This window comes from Vipera ursinii (assembly GCF_947247035.1).
Source record: "Vipera ursinii genome assembly, chromosome: 3".
Classification (NCBI taxonomy): Eukaryota; Metazoa; Chordata; class Lepidosauria; order Squamata; family Viperidae; genus Vipera; species Vipera ursinii.
This window is the reverse complement of record NC_139516.1, coordinates 51,075,459-51,093,417: the sequence shown is the minus strand read 5'-3', so window position 1 is coordinate 51,093,417 and position 17,959 is coordinate 51,075,459. Positions and strand designations below refer to the sequence as shown.

The 17,959-nt window shown below is 39.2% G+C and overlaps 1 protein-coding gene across 4 annotated transcripts in view; it reads left to right on the top strand.

Annotated features, from left to right (window-relative positions):
- The window catches only part of MAPK14 (mitogen-activated protein kinase 14), a 44,595-nt gene extending 28,963 nt beyond the window's left edge, over nucleotides 1-15,632 (top strand). The window contains exons 9-12 of one of the 4 annotated variants that reach the window (XR_014491955.1): nucleotides 2-3,446; nucleotides 3,534-3,658; nucleotides 5,522-5,600; nucleotides 11,206-11,266. Coding sequence is in view for 2 of the 4 variants with exons in the window: in XM_083358079.1 (XP_083214205.1) it covers nucleotides 3,367-3,446; nucleotides 5,522-5,600; nucleotides 11,206-11,379; nucleotides 13,598-13,665 (401 nt within the window). In the remaining 2 variants the exon portion in view is untranslated. Of the gene's footprint in view, nucleotide 1; nucleotides 3,447-3,533; nucleotides 3,659-5,521; nucleotides 5,601-11,205; nucleotides 11,380-13,597 lie in introns of those variants that run through there. The other 3 variants (XM_083358079.1, XM_083358078.1, XR_014491956.1) reach the window with 3 other exon arrangements.
- The last annotated feature ends 2,327 nt before the right edge of the window (nucleotides 15,633-17,959 follow it).

The window sequence follows — 17,959 nt, the reverse complement described above, 5'->3', positions numbered from 1 at the left end:
GATATTGATCAGTTGAAGCTCATTTTGAGACTCGTTGGAACCCCAGGCCCTGAGCTTTTGAAGAAAATCTCTTCAGAGTCTGTGAGTTTAAAATTTGATTGTAATGACTCCCTTATGTGGATTTCTTTTCTTTTCTTTGCTGTCATGAAAATTGTCTGTATTTTTTTGTTTGGCTTTTTTTCTTCTTTATTTCTATAGGCATCTTGATGTTTCACTGTTCTTCCTCTATATTGTTTTTCAGTTACCTAGTTCCTCATATTATTCATTTTTTTGTTTCTCTGCAGGCTATATTAGGCTTAACTAAACATTAAATATACTTTATTATATGTTATTAGTACTTTATAGTCATTTTCATGCATGCTATTGAGAAACTACATGCAGTACTGCACATGCAAACTCTGAAATTGGAATCTTTTTCCTTTACTTCTATTTTTTTTTAATCCCATTTATATCCCACCCTTCTCCGAAGACTCAGGGCGGCTTACAATCTAAGGCACAAATCAATGTGCTTAGCAATAGCCTTCATCCTATGTATATGCCTGATTATTAGGGCTTTCGCCCCCCCTTCCAAGCGGCATTATTACAAAGTCATCTTATTGCCCCCAACAATCTGGGTCCTACATGCATGCCCTACATTTGTTCAGGAAAATCTAGCTCTTTAGCTAGGAAGAATCTATTTTTTGTACCATCAATCAAAATTTGTACCAATAAGCCATTGGACTTGATAACACAGTGTACCTTCTCTATTAAATGGATTGTGCATTTCTTAGAGGTTGCTCTTTGTAACTTGTATTTGTATTGTCACAGACGTAACAATCCATGAAATGAAGTACTTGAATTGCAGTTATTACTTGTTTCAGATCAATCTTCACACACCAAACCTGGGAGTGTTCCTCATGCATTTGCAAAACAATTCCTTGCTAGCATGACCTTTGCTGAAAAATCTGAATGTTACCTCATCTAACTGTGCTTCAGATTGCATAATCCAGAGTAAAAAGCATGGAGTCATAAAATTGCTGTCTAATTATTCTAGTCTTTTTTGTAAGCAGAATTAAAGTACATATGCAGTATGTACTTTCTATATGTGTAGATTTTTAATATAATTTAATTAATGAAATTTTAAAAAAACTGGTAAGAATGAGTACATTTTTAGAAAAAATGCATATATCATTTGACCCAAAGTGTTTTCCTGAAATTAGGCTCATAAAAATTGAAAAATGCTTAATTCATGAGGTCTAGGAAGATTTAATAAAAGAGGACTGTATGTGATGTTAATATATAAAATAACTTGATTTTTTTAAAAAAAAAATCTGAATGAACATAAAGGAAATACAGTAGATGGTAAAAAGAATAATGTTGAAGAACTTCAAGGGAGATGAGCATTTAACAAATCTGAAATATAAATAAGTAAATACATTTACTATTTAAGCAGGTGAAAGTAAGACAGGTTCAGTAACTTTGTTTCAAGAAAACTATGCAGTCAAAATTCTAATCCTGGAGAGATTTAGAAGAACTTAACTTATTGAGAAAAGGGAAAATAGCTGTGCTTCGGTTTGGTAAAAAGATTGAAAACTAATTTTCCCTGTATGTTGTGTAATCTGAAAAGCATGTGCTTCAGTTTGGTAAAAGCATGAAAACTAATTTTCCTTGTATGTTATGTAATAAAAAATACTTGTCTTTGTGCTTGACAGCTTGGAAATCAGGGTCTACTTTTCAGGTAACAGGGTTTCTTCCCCCTACAGCTTCATTGATTGCAAGTGTCATATCAGCTTCTTTATGCATGCTGAGTTTTGCTCTGCTAGTTGCCAACTCAAGGTCTCAGGAAACAGCATGCTGAATAGTGCAAAATGTTGTTAAAGAGCATAGCACACTGACAAACAGCACCCTATTATCTGAAACATCTTTCAAACAAATAATTGAGAAAGATTTTGGTTAGCCTAGTCCAGGGGTCTTCAGACTTGGCCCTTTTATGACTTGTGGACTTCAGCTCCCAGAATTCCTCAGCCAGCATGTCTGGCTGAGGAATTCTGGGAGTTGAAGAATACAAGTCATAAAAGGGCCAGGTTTGAAGACCCCTGGACTAGTCATTGGTTTCAAGAACTAGTGTGACTTATGGATCTGATAAAAGATAACATTAACATATACAAAGTATAAGATTTATTAAATGTATAAGGGATTGATTTTCTGGGAATAAATGATAGTACTGAAGAGCAACATGTTCGCTGAACAATTAAAAATTCTGGCCCCCTAACCTGGAATCTGTGTTTCAGAGATAGGGAAGCCAATTTTTTTTTCTGTAGCTCAGCTGATCCTTGAGAATAGATGAGTCTTGTTGTCAGTATTAGTAACATCTTAAAAGAATATCATGGTATTTTCCTATGCCTGGTTAAGACAACGGATAATTTTTCCTCTTCATACTCACTTTTTATATGGCTAACAATATGAGATCTTGATTGTTAATTACTGGTTGCCTTAATTTGCACTACTTGTTAGTATGGGAATTGGCAATATCAAGGCTAAGGACTTATTCTTTGGTTGATTTCCCCCCCCAGAATTGTTCAGTTATACTAGTTGTCCAAAGGAGGAGAAAATAGGGTCCCTATACTTTCCAAAGTTTGCTTCAATTCCCTTTCTAATTAATTGCATCTTATAACAGCCTCTTTTCTATGCTTGTTTTATCTGGGAGAAAACAAGTTGCCCGTCTCTTCCCATGTGACTTGCAGTTTGATAACAAAAATTCAGCAATGAGTGAGTAATAAAAAAATAAAAAGAAAACATGCTAATCTGACTTCTTGCAGATAAAGATATATATCTGCCATAAAAGTTAAGGAATTGAGCTTCTGCCTAAAGGCAAAATATTTAGTGGCTGTCTAAAATAATGATGTTCTTTAAACAAAGATATGATAATAGTATATTTTCCTTGAGAAAGTAATATTAGATCTTCAAAACAACGATAGATTGTAGTACCATTCTGAAATTGAATACTCTGGTATCCCTTAGTTTAGTTCGGTATTTACAATATCATGCATTGGTTAAAACCTCTTTTCTTTGTTCCCTCTACAGGCAGGTTGTGATTTAGAATGAAATGTGGTACATGGAATTAAATAGACTAATGTGCACTTTTTTTTTGCTAGTCACTTATGCACACTTGCTTTAGTTGATACTAAATCAGATTTCTTTTATTCACTGACAAACTAGTATTTTTGTGCTTTCTAATATTGCATGTTTGCTTTGAAAGTTTATATCTATAGGAAAGTTTCTTAGATGCTGTACCCTCAAGGCACTCTATTATGTAGCAAAAGAGCTAATTTGAGCATTGACATTGTTGTTGAAATCGTAACAAAGCCCTTGACAAGGCATTTTAAGATATTAACCAGCTTCAGCAAATCATGCGTCTGACGGGGACGCCCCCTGCATATCTCATTAACAGGATGCCCAGCCATGAGGTGAGATCTTAGGAGGATGTGCACATTGGTCTGCAGTTTAGAGAATTTGATTATTTTATTCACTTTGATATTTTTTAACTTTTCAAGGGCATCCAAAATTAAAGCATTATAAAGCCGTTTATAGCAATCTACTCCCTATCTAAAAGTACTTACTTATCTGAGGATCTGGTTCCTCCACTTCTCTCCATGTAATTCCATCATTTCGTGTTCCAGTAGGTACAGTTAAAACAAAATTATCTTTACAATGTATTTAAAGGATAATACATAGGGAACTGTGTATATTTATAAAGGAAACAATTCATTAGGTGTGGATAATGGAAAAGATGTTTTTTTTATTAGAGTTTTACAGAAACAAAGTTTTACAATATATCCCCAAATCCCCCCCATACCCGCCCACTTCCCCCCCACTTCCCAGAAATAAATACAGGATTATAGTTACAATAATCATATTCTAAATAAAAATTATGCATAATATACAATTAACCAAATTCATAATGTGCTTTAACTCCCCTTTAACATAACTACAAACAAAGTACCAATAACAATATCCCACTAAAATCTACTCATAAGCTAAATGGAACTTTTTAGTCCCATATTTGTTCTGAATATAATTTATCCATCTCCTCCAAACTGAAATATATCTTTCCTGTGAATGATCTTTCAAATAAGCAGAAATCTTAGACATTTCTGCAAGATTCGAAACTTTAAACACCCATTCTTCTATAGTAGAAAAACTATCCTTCTTCCAATATTGTCCCACCAGTAACCGTGCTGCTGTTATCATATTCAACATCAAATTAGTTTCTTTAACATCACAATCTACAACAATACCCAATAAAAACAATTGCGGAAAAAACTTTATCTTTCTCTTAAAAATCTTTTGAATGTTCCACCAAATTTTGATCCAAAAAGCTTTTATATTTCTACAAGTCCACCACATGTGAAAATAGGTAGCTTCTAAACTACCACATCTCCAACATTTAGACTGTAAATTAGGATACATGTTGGACAACTTCTTGGGATCCAGATGCCATCTATAAAACATTTTATAAAAATTTTCTCTTAAGTTTTGAGCCTGAGTAAATTTAACATTTCTGACCCAAATTATCTCCCAGGTGTCCAACGAAATTGGTTCCTGAATATTTTGTGCCCACTTTATCATACAGTCTTTAACCCGTTTCCGAATCCAATTCAATTAAAGCATTATATATCCCGAAAAGATGTTTTTGGTACCCACTATGTGATGATTATTAAGGCACTTTTAAGGAAGCCCATACTAGTACAGCTAATGCTTCAAGTAAAATCTTGTCCCAATCCACTAAAGTTTTAGTACTAGAAAACTAATAACAAATCTGTACAAATTGTAAAATATTAGAGAAAGGTGCTGTGAACACGTATTTCCCAAAAACGTTCGAAAGCTGTACAGTACTTTGTACCAAATGAGATTTTCAAACTGTCTTCACAAGAAGCTTTACATATAGGCAAGTTACTGTAGTTCAGTGAAGGCATAACCAGAAGCAAACCTAAATTGATAAAAAGTCACACATTTTTTTCTATTCTTCTTGGTACAATTGTATACCTCCATCTAATTGGTACACTTGTCCTGTGCAGATGTTACTCTGCTGTAATATGCTGCAATGGATCAATGTTCAACCATCTAAGATCATTCAGGTGCCATTGCTATTTTCTAACATATCACAGGTATTGCTTATGCAGTGCATAAGACCCGAATTCTAGCCTTTATAGCAGCAGTCCTCAGCCTTTGTGGCTAGGCGGTCCGGCTGGGGGGGGAGCGGGGAACTGGGCTACACGAGCAGCAGGCCAGCATGTATGTGATTGTACGCACAGTTCATGCGGCCCAGTTGCAAATAGGCCATGGCCTGGTAGTGGCCCAGGGGTTGGGGACCCCTTATTTATAGCATCATTATCATGCTGATTATATAAATGAGAAGATAAAGGTAGATAGTAATTAAAAGAACTAAAATCAGATGAAATCAAAGTAAAAAAACAGGCCAACATAGAAACTTGCAGTAATTAAGAAGCATAGTTTAATAATATGTTTTATTTTCTTCCAGGCAAGAAATTACATACAGTCCTTGTCTTACATGCCGAAGATGAATTTTGAAAATGTATTTATTGGTGCAAATCCTCTAGGTAAGACTTAACAATAGTTTCACCAGAGCAGAGGAATATAAAATGCATGTACACCAAGTTTGTGAACACCATTTTGGCATGACAGATAAAGGCTTTGAAGCAGTTTTGCCATATATTTATTTATTTATTTATTTTTATTTATTTATATCCCGCCCTTCTCCGAAGACTCAGGGCGGCTTACAAGCTTAGCAGTAGCCTTCATTCTATGTATATGCCTGCTTATTAGGGCTTTCATACACCCCAAGCGGCATTATTACAAAGTCAGCTTATTTCCCCCAACAATCTGGGTCCTCATTTTAGCTACCTCGGAAGGATGGAAGGCTGAGTCAACCTTGAGCCTGGTGGGATGCGAACCTGCACTAATTGCAGGCAGCTGGTGTTACTTAAGGAGGCATTAGCCCACTGCTCCACCAAGGCTAGTGAAGATGGCTTTGGTTTCATTTTTATAGTCATTCAGGCTTATTCATAACACTAAATCTCTCGCATTTCATTCCTTTTCTCATTTTTCACCGATACCCAGAAGTTTAATGTAATTTACTGAATGCTTGTCTTTCAGATGAGGATACCAGAAAATTTCTGTGCAAAATTCCTTTCTGAATAGAATTTTGAAATTCAAGTTATACTAGTGCATTTTGTTCCATTTAATTTTTGAATTTACTTTCTCATGTCGTTGACCTATTTTAATAAATTTAAAAATAGATTATGCACCTTGCCATAAAGCCTGTTTCAAGGGGAGGTTTTTCCAGCAAGTGCAACAACTTGTTTATTCATTAAAACATAACTCTCCGTTCAAATGAGAAGTCAGGAACATTGGGACATTCTGTGGATAGAGATGGTCCATAGGTAGTGACGGTTTCAATTGTAGCATTAAATAATTTGGAGGAAACGAGAATCAGTACATTAACTGAAAGTCCTAAGCCCAACCTATACTTTCTTAAATATATTTATTTTTCTTACAAATAAATGCCAAGTTGGTAATTTTATTATGGCTGAGGCAACCAACCTGACACACACAATCAAGACCCGGGCCCAGAGGTCAGCATCCCTCTGGCTGAAATAAGTCCTCCTACATTTTTAGTTTGGCATGGCCTGGGGAGGGGGGGCAGTTTTCATCTGCAAGGTTCTAATGGCTTTTCAGGGTTTTGAACCACAGATAACCAGATGTAAGTTCCTGTGCCTGAAGTTAGTCTCTAGGGAACGGTTGATTTGTTGCTGCTGTATCAGCTTACGTGCTATTCAGTGAGATCCCTACATAAGCTGCTTGACTTTGTTACCAGTTAACAGAGGAGTCTCAAAGACTTAAAAGTCCTTGGAATTTTCATCCGGTCTACGTCCAGTGTATAGTCTGGAGCAGCCCAATAGTTCATGAACTTCATGGCTACCTCAGTGCTATCATGTCCCTCCGTCCAGTGCGCTCCCACGGAGAGGGCCTCCTCAGGGTGCCGCCGTTCGGAGAATGCCGTCTGGTGGCTCCCAGGGGGAGGGCGTTCTCTGTGGGCGCGCCTGACCTATGGAACCGTTTACCGGTTGAGCTCCGGATGGCTCCCGACCTTCGCTCCTTCCGACGCGACCTAAAAACACATCTGTTTAAGCAATCCGGTCTGGTCTGATGGGTTCTTTTGTAATTATTATCTTAAGGTAACTATCTTCTACATTTGGGCTAAATTAGGTTTTAATTTATTTTCAATATCTATATTTGTACACTCTATTATTTATGTCACTGTTTACCGCCCTGAGTCCTTAGGGAGAAGGGCGGTATATAAATCAAATAAATAAATAAATAATAAATATCAACATTTGGTCCCAGGTCCTGGAGTTGGGGCTCTGGCTATGAAGGAACAGGCTGAAGTTCAGCCCTAGCAAAACCAAGTGGCTAGCTATGTAAAGATTGCCTGGTTCTGGGGACTTTTCATATGTATTTCTAAATGAGGCTGGAGTTTCCCAGATGAGACATAGCTGCAATTTAAAGGTCTTCTTGAATTCTTTCTATAGCTCCTGATCAAAGAAGCTTTTACCAGGAAGAAATCTGTACAGATTCATATTATGCAGCAAATTGCACATGCTCCTGAAACTGGAGGGCTTTTTAAATAGCCATTAAGCCATGATTACCTCATGTTTGGACTACCACAGTGCACTCTAGATGAGGTTGCCTTTGAAGACAATTCAGAAAGTTAGGTTGGTTCAGAATGAACAATTAATTTAATTTAATAATTTAATTTAATAATTTTATTTGTATACCGCCCTTCTCCCGAAGGACTCAGGGCGGTGAACAGGGCAATACATGTTAAAAAACAAGAATACAAAAGTTAAAAGAGATTAAACAAGATGCCCCAAAAATTATAACAATAAGTTAAAATACATAAAAAACAATAAAACCCAAACCCATCACCCATCAGGCCAGGCCGGCTTGTTCAAACAGGTAAGTCTTTAGATCACGCTGGAAGGAGCGAAGGTCGGGCGCCATCCGGAGCTCAACCGGAAGATGGTTCCATAAATCCGGCGCGCCCACAGAGAACGCCCTCCCCCTGGGGGCCACCAGTCGACACTCTTTGACCGGTGGCACCCTGAGGAGGCCCTCTCTGTGGGAGCGCACTGGGCGAAGGGAAGTTGATGCCGGCCGCAGGTGCTCCCTGAGGTATTCCGGACCCATGCCATGAAGGGCTTTGTAGGTCATTACCAGCACCTTGAATCTCCCCTGGAAGACAACTGGGAGCCAATGAAGCTCGCGGAGCAGGGGTGTAACATGGGAGTATCGGGAGACTCCCAACACAACTCTCGCGGCTGCATTCTGTACCAGTTGGAGCCTCCGAGTGGTCCTCAAGGGCAGCCCCATGTAGAGAGCATTGCAGTAGTCCAAACGAGAGGTCACGAGCGCATGAGTGACTGTACGCAAGGCATCCCGGTCTAGATAGGGCCGCAACTGGCGCACCAGGCGAACCTGGGCGAAGGCCCCCCTAGTCACATTTACCCTATGGCAGACATGTCAAACACAAGGCCCGGGGGCCAGATCCGGCCCGCAAAGTGGTTTCATACGGCCCGCGAAGCCATCCTGGAAACAGTGAGGGAACGGCCCCCACTGCCTTGGCCCTGGCCCAGAGACCCTCAGATCTGTCCCACTCCTGCCCAGGCCCCCATAGGCACCCTTGATGCGAACGATGTAGAGCTGGCCATGCCCACCCAGTAGGCCATACACACTTTAGCCACGCCCACCCAGTAGGCCATGCCCACCCAGGTCACACCCACCTGGCCCCCTGAGGGCAACCGCAGTGCTGATGTGGCCCTCAATGAAATTGAGTTTGACACCCCTGCTCTATGGTGTTCTAAAGAAAGCTGTGAATCTAGGAGGACTCCCAAGTTGCGAGCCCTATCTACGGGGGGGTAATAACTCACCCCCCAGAGAAAGAGATGGAATATTCTGAATAGCCCGAGATGCTGGTACGCACAGCCACTCAGTCTTGTCAGGGTTGAGTCGAAGCCTGTTCCTCCCCATCCAGACCCGAACCACCTCCAGGCAACAGGACATCACGTCGAGGGCATCACTAGGGTGGTTTGGGGTCGAAATGAAAAGCTGGGTATCATCCGCATACTGATGATATCCAACTCCAAAACCACGAATGATCTCACCCAGCGGCTTCATATAGATGTTGAACAGGAGAGGCGAGAGGACCGACCCCTGAGGAACTCCACAAGCGAGAGGCCTCGAGGTCGACCTCTGTCCCCCTGCCAACACCGACTGCGAACGTCCCAGGAGATAGGAGGAGAACCACTGAAGAACCGTGCCTCCCACTCCCAATCCCCTGAGACGCCGCAGCAGGATACCATGGTCGATGGTATCGAAAGCCGCTGAGAGGTCTAATAGGACTAGGACAGAGGAATATCCCCTGTCCCGAGCCCTCCAGAGATCAATTAAAAGACATACTATGGGAAGTCCATGTAACATCTCTGCTTTGCAAGCTTCACTGGTTACTATTAGGTTCTAATTCAAGGTCCTATACAGCGTAGGGTATCTAGTTGTTCGAGGAACCACCTGTTTTCCTTTGTGTCTGCACATCCTGTTAGATCAGGCAGAATCAGCATATTCCAGGCCGTATCCGTTAAACAATATGAACCAGGAAGCATGCTTTCTATTTTGCTGCACCTGGGCTCTGAAACAGCATCCTCCCAGGAATTTAAATGGCCCCAGCTCTACTTTATGAAAAGGTTGAAACCCTGTGTCTCTTCCTAGGCTTTGGGCTAGGATGGGATGTGGACCTCTTCCAGGAGTGGGTTTTATGTCTATTCCACTAGGACACACCATCTCCTTTTCTATTGTCTGGTGTCGTTTTGTTAACTTTTTTTGTCACCCAGAATCATTTTTTTGTCTGTCTGTGTATCTATGTTTATGTTTTGTTGGAGATTGCTTCATCTCTTTGCATCTATGAGCTGCTTTATCTACTAGGTGAGTGATAAATATGGGGAACAGCTGTCCCTCTATGATTCTCGCCTGGCCTTTTCTTAATTAAATGAATATTTTTGTTTAAGAGACAAAAGAGAACTCCATACACTTCTTCCTCTTAGATAAATAATTTAGATAAGTGATTTTTTTTATATCTTCATTTCTTCTGTTTTATTTCATATATAATGAATGTCAGCTTTCATTGATAGTTAGATTAAGCGCATACGTTGCATTCAATTTAAGTAAGTCCAGAGCTGTGCTCTAAGATAGGTGGCCATACAGATCTTTTAAATAAATATTACGAACTTTTTTCCTTTTAAATGAAGTGCTCTGCTACTTAATTACTCAATATTTCATGGATGTGAGGCAAAGTCGGCAGAAGAAAGTCCCATGATTGAACATACCCCGAACTCTGCTTGCCAATTGGTGCAAAGCTAGGTCATCCCCTTGGTGCACTGTGGATAGCGTGCATCCATAAACTAACAAACTAGCAATCTTAGGCTGCCAGATCTACTCTGTTGTAAAAAGCGTTGCAGACTTCCCTGGCCATATACAACACACACACACACACACCACACACAAGCCTCAATATTTTTACCATTTACCTTTATGCTCAGAAACGCAACTAAGGGTTCCTGCTGAATTCAAATCTTCAACACACTTCTTAGAAGTACATTTATTTTTCTTAGAATGTTGTTTTATAGATATTAAACTCATATTCTTCTTCTTGCATACAAAGGTAAAGGTTCCCCCGCACATGCGTGCTAGTCGTTTCCAACTCAGCGCTTGTCCGAAGACGTCTCCGTGGTCATGTGGCCGGCATGACTAGGCGCCAAAGGCGCACGGAACGCTGTTACCATCCCACCGTAGTGGTCCCTATTTTTCTACTTGCATTTTTATGTGCTTTCGAACTGCTAGGTTGGCAGAAGCTGGGACGAGTAACAGGCGCTCACTCTGTTACGCGGCACTCGGGATTTGACCCGTCAAACTGCCGACCTTCTGATTGACAAGCTCAGCATCCTAACCCACTGAGCCACCGTGTCCCTTCTTGCATACAAACTGAATGGCAAATATTGGCACTGGGAAATACTGATTTTCTTTTAAGGTGAATTGGAGCTTTATGAGAAATTGTACATTAATCTCTTTGTTTTCTTCCCTTGGCTTCTGAAGCTGTAGACTTGCTGGAGAAGATGCTGGTACTGGACACAGATAAACGGATCACTGCTGCTGAAGCTTTGGCTCATGGCTATTTTTCTCAGTATCACGACCCAGATGATGAGCCAGTGGCAGATCCTTATGATCAGTCCTTTGAAAGCAGAGAACTTGATATTGAGGAGTGGAAAAGTAAGTTTTCTGGTAGACTGATTTGGTGAACTAAGTATTGCTAATGCTATTCCCCAACATTATTGTTTTAGTTCATGTGAAAAGATAAAGATGTCAGGAAGTAATGAAATCCAGTTTGGCAAAATGGAAAGATTGTGCAGAAATATACCTTCCAAATAGAGAAACTGAGAAAAGTTAGTATAGTTGCCTAAAATGAGTCAAGGCCTGTATGACTCACCATTAATATTAAAACACTCCTGATGATGCTGGGTGAAGGAATGCTTTACAAAACCCTTTTCTTCACTATAATTTTTGTATTCTACCTAAAAGGTAACTTATCTTCTGCATTTGGGCATTAGGGTTTAATTTGTTTTCAATATCTGTATTTGTACATTTTGATACTTATGTCACTGTTCACCGCCCTGAGTCCTTAGGGAGAAGGGCGGTATACAAATCAAATAAATAAATAAAAGGAATTTTTTTAAAATTTTGCATTTGTTAAGAATTCAGGAAGAGGCAGATGAAGGCAAGCTGAAACAGAGACCGAAGACACTGCTGTTAGTTCAAGGCAGATGGGAACAAGCGTACTAGCTTTGTCTTTCTCCTCTGGCTGAGAATATGATGAGAGAAACAAACTGTTGAAGCAAATGGGCAGGAAGCTGAAGGCGAGGCAGGAGAGAGGAAAGAGCTGCTACTACGGTATCAGTTAGGAACTTCCATTATAGAGTCTGACTGACTGTTCTGGAGGGCCTCACTAATTATAGAGGCTCCATGCAAACTGAGGATCCAGGTAAATCCAAACCTTCCATGAATGGAGACTCTTAAATGGATAGAGAGGGGGCCTCGGTTGTAGATACTTAACTGCATACTGAGCACACTGTCTGGAAATAAGACCATTGAATCAATGGGATGTAATAAGGAGTAAGTATGCTTCTACTTCTTTGTGCTTGTAATCCAATTTAAAGGCCTCTCTGTCAGCCAATTTTCTTCAGCAAACAGAATAGAAAGAAAAGGTATCTCAAGAAGCTTTTGTCCAATTTCTACCCAGCTTTTCAGAATAAGCTAAATTAAATAGAACACGCACGCGCGCACACACAAACACCAATATCTATGTAGATTTATCTGGAGCAAGAGCCATTTTTTCAATAGGACTTACTGAAAAGTAAGTGTGCATGGTTGCTTATAGTTGCTGAGTGGAGATTTTTACAGTTTAGAATTTTTACAATTTTGTAAAACAAAGTTACAATTTTATAATTGCCCAAAACATATACAGGTAGTCTTCGACTTACAGCCGTTTGTTCAGTGGCCATTCGAAGTTACAAACAGCACTGAAAAAAGTGAGTTGTGATTGTTTTTCCACACTTAGGACTGCTGCAGCATCCCCATGGTCAATGTGATCAAAATTCAAGACGCTTGGCAAGTGGCATGTATTTATGGCAGTTACTAAGTTAACAGCTGCAGCGATTCACTTAACAATTGTCACAAGAAAGGTCGTAAAATGGGGCAAAACTCACAATAACTGTCTTGCTTGGCAACAGAAATTTTGGGCTCAAAATTTGTGGTCGTAAGTCAAGGACAATCTGTATACAAATTTGGGTCGGAGCCACATATTTCTCCTTATGAGTGTTTTCAGTGGGAGTTGACAATGCTATTGAGAAGATAGGCAAGTTAAGCTACTCATTTCTAATTCTCCTTTGGAACAGATATAGTACTTGTAATTCACAAAGGTTTAAGACAGTTTGCACAAAGGTAATTGGGATGTGGCTGCAGTATACTGTGTATCCAGATTGATATGTGTATTTCCCTACTCACATGCCCACAGTGAATATGCGAATTAGAACTTGGAAGACATCTAGTTCCGCAAAAATTGAACTATGTTTGCTGTTAGCTAGTTTGCCATTTTTCTCTAAAAAATACATTTGGTTCTGACTCGTAATTCCACAAGTCTACAAGATTAAAAAGAAATCTAGTAACGTTCTGTCAGGAGAAAGGACTCTTAATCCATTTTCCAATGTGTTTTAGAAATACAGCTGCTCCAGAGATTAGGGAGAGGCCAAGAAGGCAGGGATATGGCAGTGTTGGAGATGGCCTTTATTCTGGAACCATCAGCATCCAATTCTCAAGAACAGCTATTGTTATCGCACAGGATTGAAATCTTACTTTAGAGTCATTTATTTTCATCATCAGCAGTTATCTCTAAGCTATTGAAAGCCTTAACCCATCTTTCTTTCTCCACCAGGCCTGACCTACGATGAAGTGGTTAGCTTTGTGCCACCGCCACTTGACCAGGAGGAAATGGAATCCTGAGAATCTGTTTCTCTTTGTCCCATATCACTGTGAGGGGAACATCTTTTCATAGGAATTCTCCACATATTGTTCAAGTGCCTCTTGCCGTGAAGATTCTCCTTGGGGGAGGATGTGTGCGTGTGTGTGTGTGTGTGTGTGTGTGTGTGTGTGTATGTACGTACGAATGTATTGAATGAAAAGGAAGGAAAAGAAAGATCCAGAGGGGAATATTTATACAGAACCTGTATAAAATTGCATGTACTCTTGTATTTTTGTACACAGTTTGGGACATGTTTCTACAGACCTGTTTGATTGCTTTTTCGCCTTTACTGCTGATAATCAGCTTTCATTGCTCTAGGTCTAGGCAGAGAGTATGCAGGGAAGCTGAGATTTCAGATGCTCAGTGGAAATTGTTGCCATTAAATGGCTCTTCTACCAAGAAAAGACTTAGAAAATGGAAACTGAACTATTACTTGAACTGTGCTCCCTGCTTTCCAAGATGCGGGGGTAGCGGATTTATTTCAGTTACTTATTCCGACAAAGTCTCCCCACTATTTTATAACAGCAGAAAAGTTGACTAATGAATGTCTGGCTGTCTTTAATATGAAACAGGTGTTGATGATGTTTTTTTTTTTTTAAAAAAAAAGTTTGTGCCTTAAATCAGTGTTTCTCAACTTTGGCAGCTTTAAGGAATATGGCTTCAACTCCTGGATTTCTCCAATCTACGTTCTGGCTGAGGGATTCTGGGAGTTGAAGTCCACACATTTTAAAGTTTCTGAGGTTGAGAAGCACTGCCTTAAATGACTTGAGAGTAAAACGAAGTCTGAGTTAATGGTCTCAACAATGGAATTTGGAGGTTGCGTCTTTTTTGAGTGCAGGCCTCAAAATGCCTAGTAATCAAGACACGGATATTCCAGTCATCCCTCATGAAGCAATTGGGTCATTTGCATGTTGTAGTTGTACAAACATGTAGTCTTGCTTATATTATTTTGGAAGAGACAACTCAGCCAATAAATTAATGTATTCAGTTATCAGAGTTAGAGCCATACAGTTTAGCATCCATCTAACTTTGTTCAATTTATGGTTAATATTTTGGGCACTTTTAACAGGAAAGGAACTGATGAATATGCGTCTTTCTTTAACTTTCTATCAGTGGCTTTAAAAATCAGTTCATTTATCAACTGGTATGTGCCTAAAAAAAATTCACTTCATTGTATTCAAGAACTCAAGAAACATTTTCCTACGCACGGATGAGTGGGAGGCCTCAGTTCAAGTATTTTGTGCTCATCAGGCATTGAATATCCAAGAACCTATTTTTAAAATATTTCCTGAAATTTATATAATGCAGGCATCATGCATGAATTGCATGCCTGTCTGAAAGCTCTGCAATATTTTTGTTTTTCTGATGGATTTGGGATTTTCTGTATTTATCCCTTTTGTACAGAGATGCTGTTTTTTTTTTTTTTTAAGGAAGGAAGGGGTATGTGGATAATGAAACCATCAGATCCTTCCTTTCTCTTCAGTCCAGTCCCCTCTGCAAAGAAACCTTAGCTTGGGGTCCAGAGAACAATGCTTCGTCATGCTTTTTTGTCCAGAGGCCTTCTGTAAACTAAACAAAATCACCTGTCTGCTGAACCTGCGGTTTGGGAATTCAGATGGAAATGTAGATATATTCTGTCAAATATACAGGAAGATTATTTTTATCTGTCATTTTATGTCTAGGTGTGACTTTCATGCATAAATACTACAAAGGGAATTTTAAAAAAGACAACATGTAAGTTTATATGTGAGTGGAACTCTCAAAGCTGAGTTTTTAGATGGAGGGGCCCCTGTGGAGTGTACTCCTAGTTAGAATGATGCTATTGTACTGTCTGATCTCTGGACAGAAAATACGAACTTTAAAGAGGAATTCTGCTCTAACTGGTTTTGCCAAATAGGATATCACCCAATGCAACTGGTTTTAAAATAAAGTTATTTTTCAGACTAAATGGACTGATGGTGTTTATAAATTGCTGTTTAATTGTGATAGTTTCTTGAGGATGCATACAGTTGGATCCCAGTATTACACATAACAATTTTCCTAACTAGCCACATATATTTTAATTTGCCTTAAATGCTGCATTTGCTTTGCTTCATCGCTGAGAGTAAGCTGTTGAATAAAAATCCAAACTAAGTCTGTTTGAAGTTTAAACTAATTATAAAAATGATTAGAATTTTTTAAAAAATGCCATGGGTCCTTGTGCATGGTGATAAAGTTACTGTGAATAAATATTGGTGGTCCCCCCTATAAGCACTATAAGTGATTTTTAAAAAGATGTCTGTATTCACTTAAAATAATATCAATTTGGCAAGTGGGCTTTTTATACAAACCTGAAGAAATTAATATTTGCACCCAAGACCCACTTAGTTTAATAAAGTGTATTGCATTTCTAATTCTTGGCATTGTGCGTAAATTTGTCAAAAATAACCTGGCTTCTCTTTTATTGAGGAATGCTTATTTAAACCTAAATAAACGTAAATCTCATCATTAAAAGCCAAATATTTCATTTGCTGCATCAATATTATAACATGGATTCAAAGCTATAAGCATACAAAGGATTGTAAATTTTTGGGATGAAAGGTCTTCAAACTTCTGTAGTGATGCAACCCTATAAAAATGACATATGGAGCTGTGTGATGACTCCCTAACCCCTCTCAAAAACAGTGTTTATACTTGGCCAAGTAAAAAATAGCACACCACCGTGCTCACTGGTCAAATTCCAGTCTATGAAATGATGGAAAACGTAACTCTCACAAAACAAAATATTTTTATGGGAAACAACAAAACTCCAAATTATACTTATTGAGAATGATGAGCCCATTTGCTGCCTTCCCTCTAGCTCCTGAGCATAAAGCCCCACCTTAGAGGCAGCCTCTCTCATCTCACCCCTGCGTTATAGGCTGCTCCAATTCTTTGGCCCACCGTGCCCAGAAGTGATCCAAGCTGGAGCGCTCATGCGCCAGGCGCTCAAAGTTGGATCACTGGAAGACCATATCCAAGCCCTGAAAGATCACAGTCACAACTCAACCCAGACAGTTTGGAAATGAGTTCTGGCAACGGTTCTACCCTGCATGTTCAAGATCTTGTAAGCCGCCCTGAGTCTTCGGAGAAGGGCGGGATATAAATGGAATTAAAATAAAATAAATAAATAAAAAATCTCTCCCATGTGTGATTGCCTTCCAGCTTCTGAATCTCAGAAAACTGCTGACTTAAGATTTTTTCTAAAAAAATCAGTAAAAATCACTATTTTAAATAACAAATTTCAGAATGTTTTATGAAGCATTAAAAGTACCATAATGAAGATAAGTGGTATTTGCAACCGTTTTTCATCACAAAACTCAAAAGTGGCACCGCTACCTGTGATACTATGGAGATATCTGCAGTTTCCTTGACAACGGAAAAAGTATGCACTTGTTTTCCACTAGGTGTTCCCCCCCCCCCTCTGACTTCCCTGTTAAGTTTACAACCCTGGAATTTCCTGGCTGTGTTCCTCCAAGAATTAACTAGGTGTGATTTTAGCTTTGGAATTCAAGCAAGGGCAGTCAGCTGCTGCTGCTGCTGTGTCTAGATCAAACTAAATTGCCAGAATGAAGCAATCACCTTCGTCATTGGCCAAAAATAAGTCATTATTGGTACATGTTTTTGGTAGTAGCTTACATACCAGCAGATGGGCCAGCCTGTCTCTCCGCATTCACACAGCTTGAAGAACCTCCATATTGATTTTACCGATGCTGCCACCTGCTGATATAAAACTTAATTTATATTTAAAATTGGCTTTAAATGCACTTGTTGCATATAAAGTGAACTTTTTTAAAAAGGCCTTTTCACTCAATTGCAAAGCAGAAATTCTTCAAAATACAGCCCAAGAATAAATAATACATTTAGTTTATTTGGCCTTTGGAATACAACTTAGATATTCAGATTATGACTATACAAACATTTTCCACTCCTGACAGTCTTCTAAAAAAACCTGATCTACACACATACTAATGTTAGCATAAGGTGTGCCTTTTATAAAGCAGTAGATGTCCTCTGTTTAAGAACAAGAATGGAACAGTCCATGAGTATGACAAAACTGTCTGTGATTGTCATTCTCTGCAGGAACCTATTAACTGCAGACACACATTTTTCAGAATGACCAAACCTTTCATAATGAGAGGCTGCATTAACTTATCCACGTAATTGCAAGCTCTCGCAATTGGCATGTGATTATGTGATCAAGGAAATGTACATGACTGGCAACTCAAAACAACTACCAGCAATGGATGACAGGCA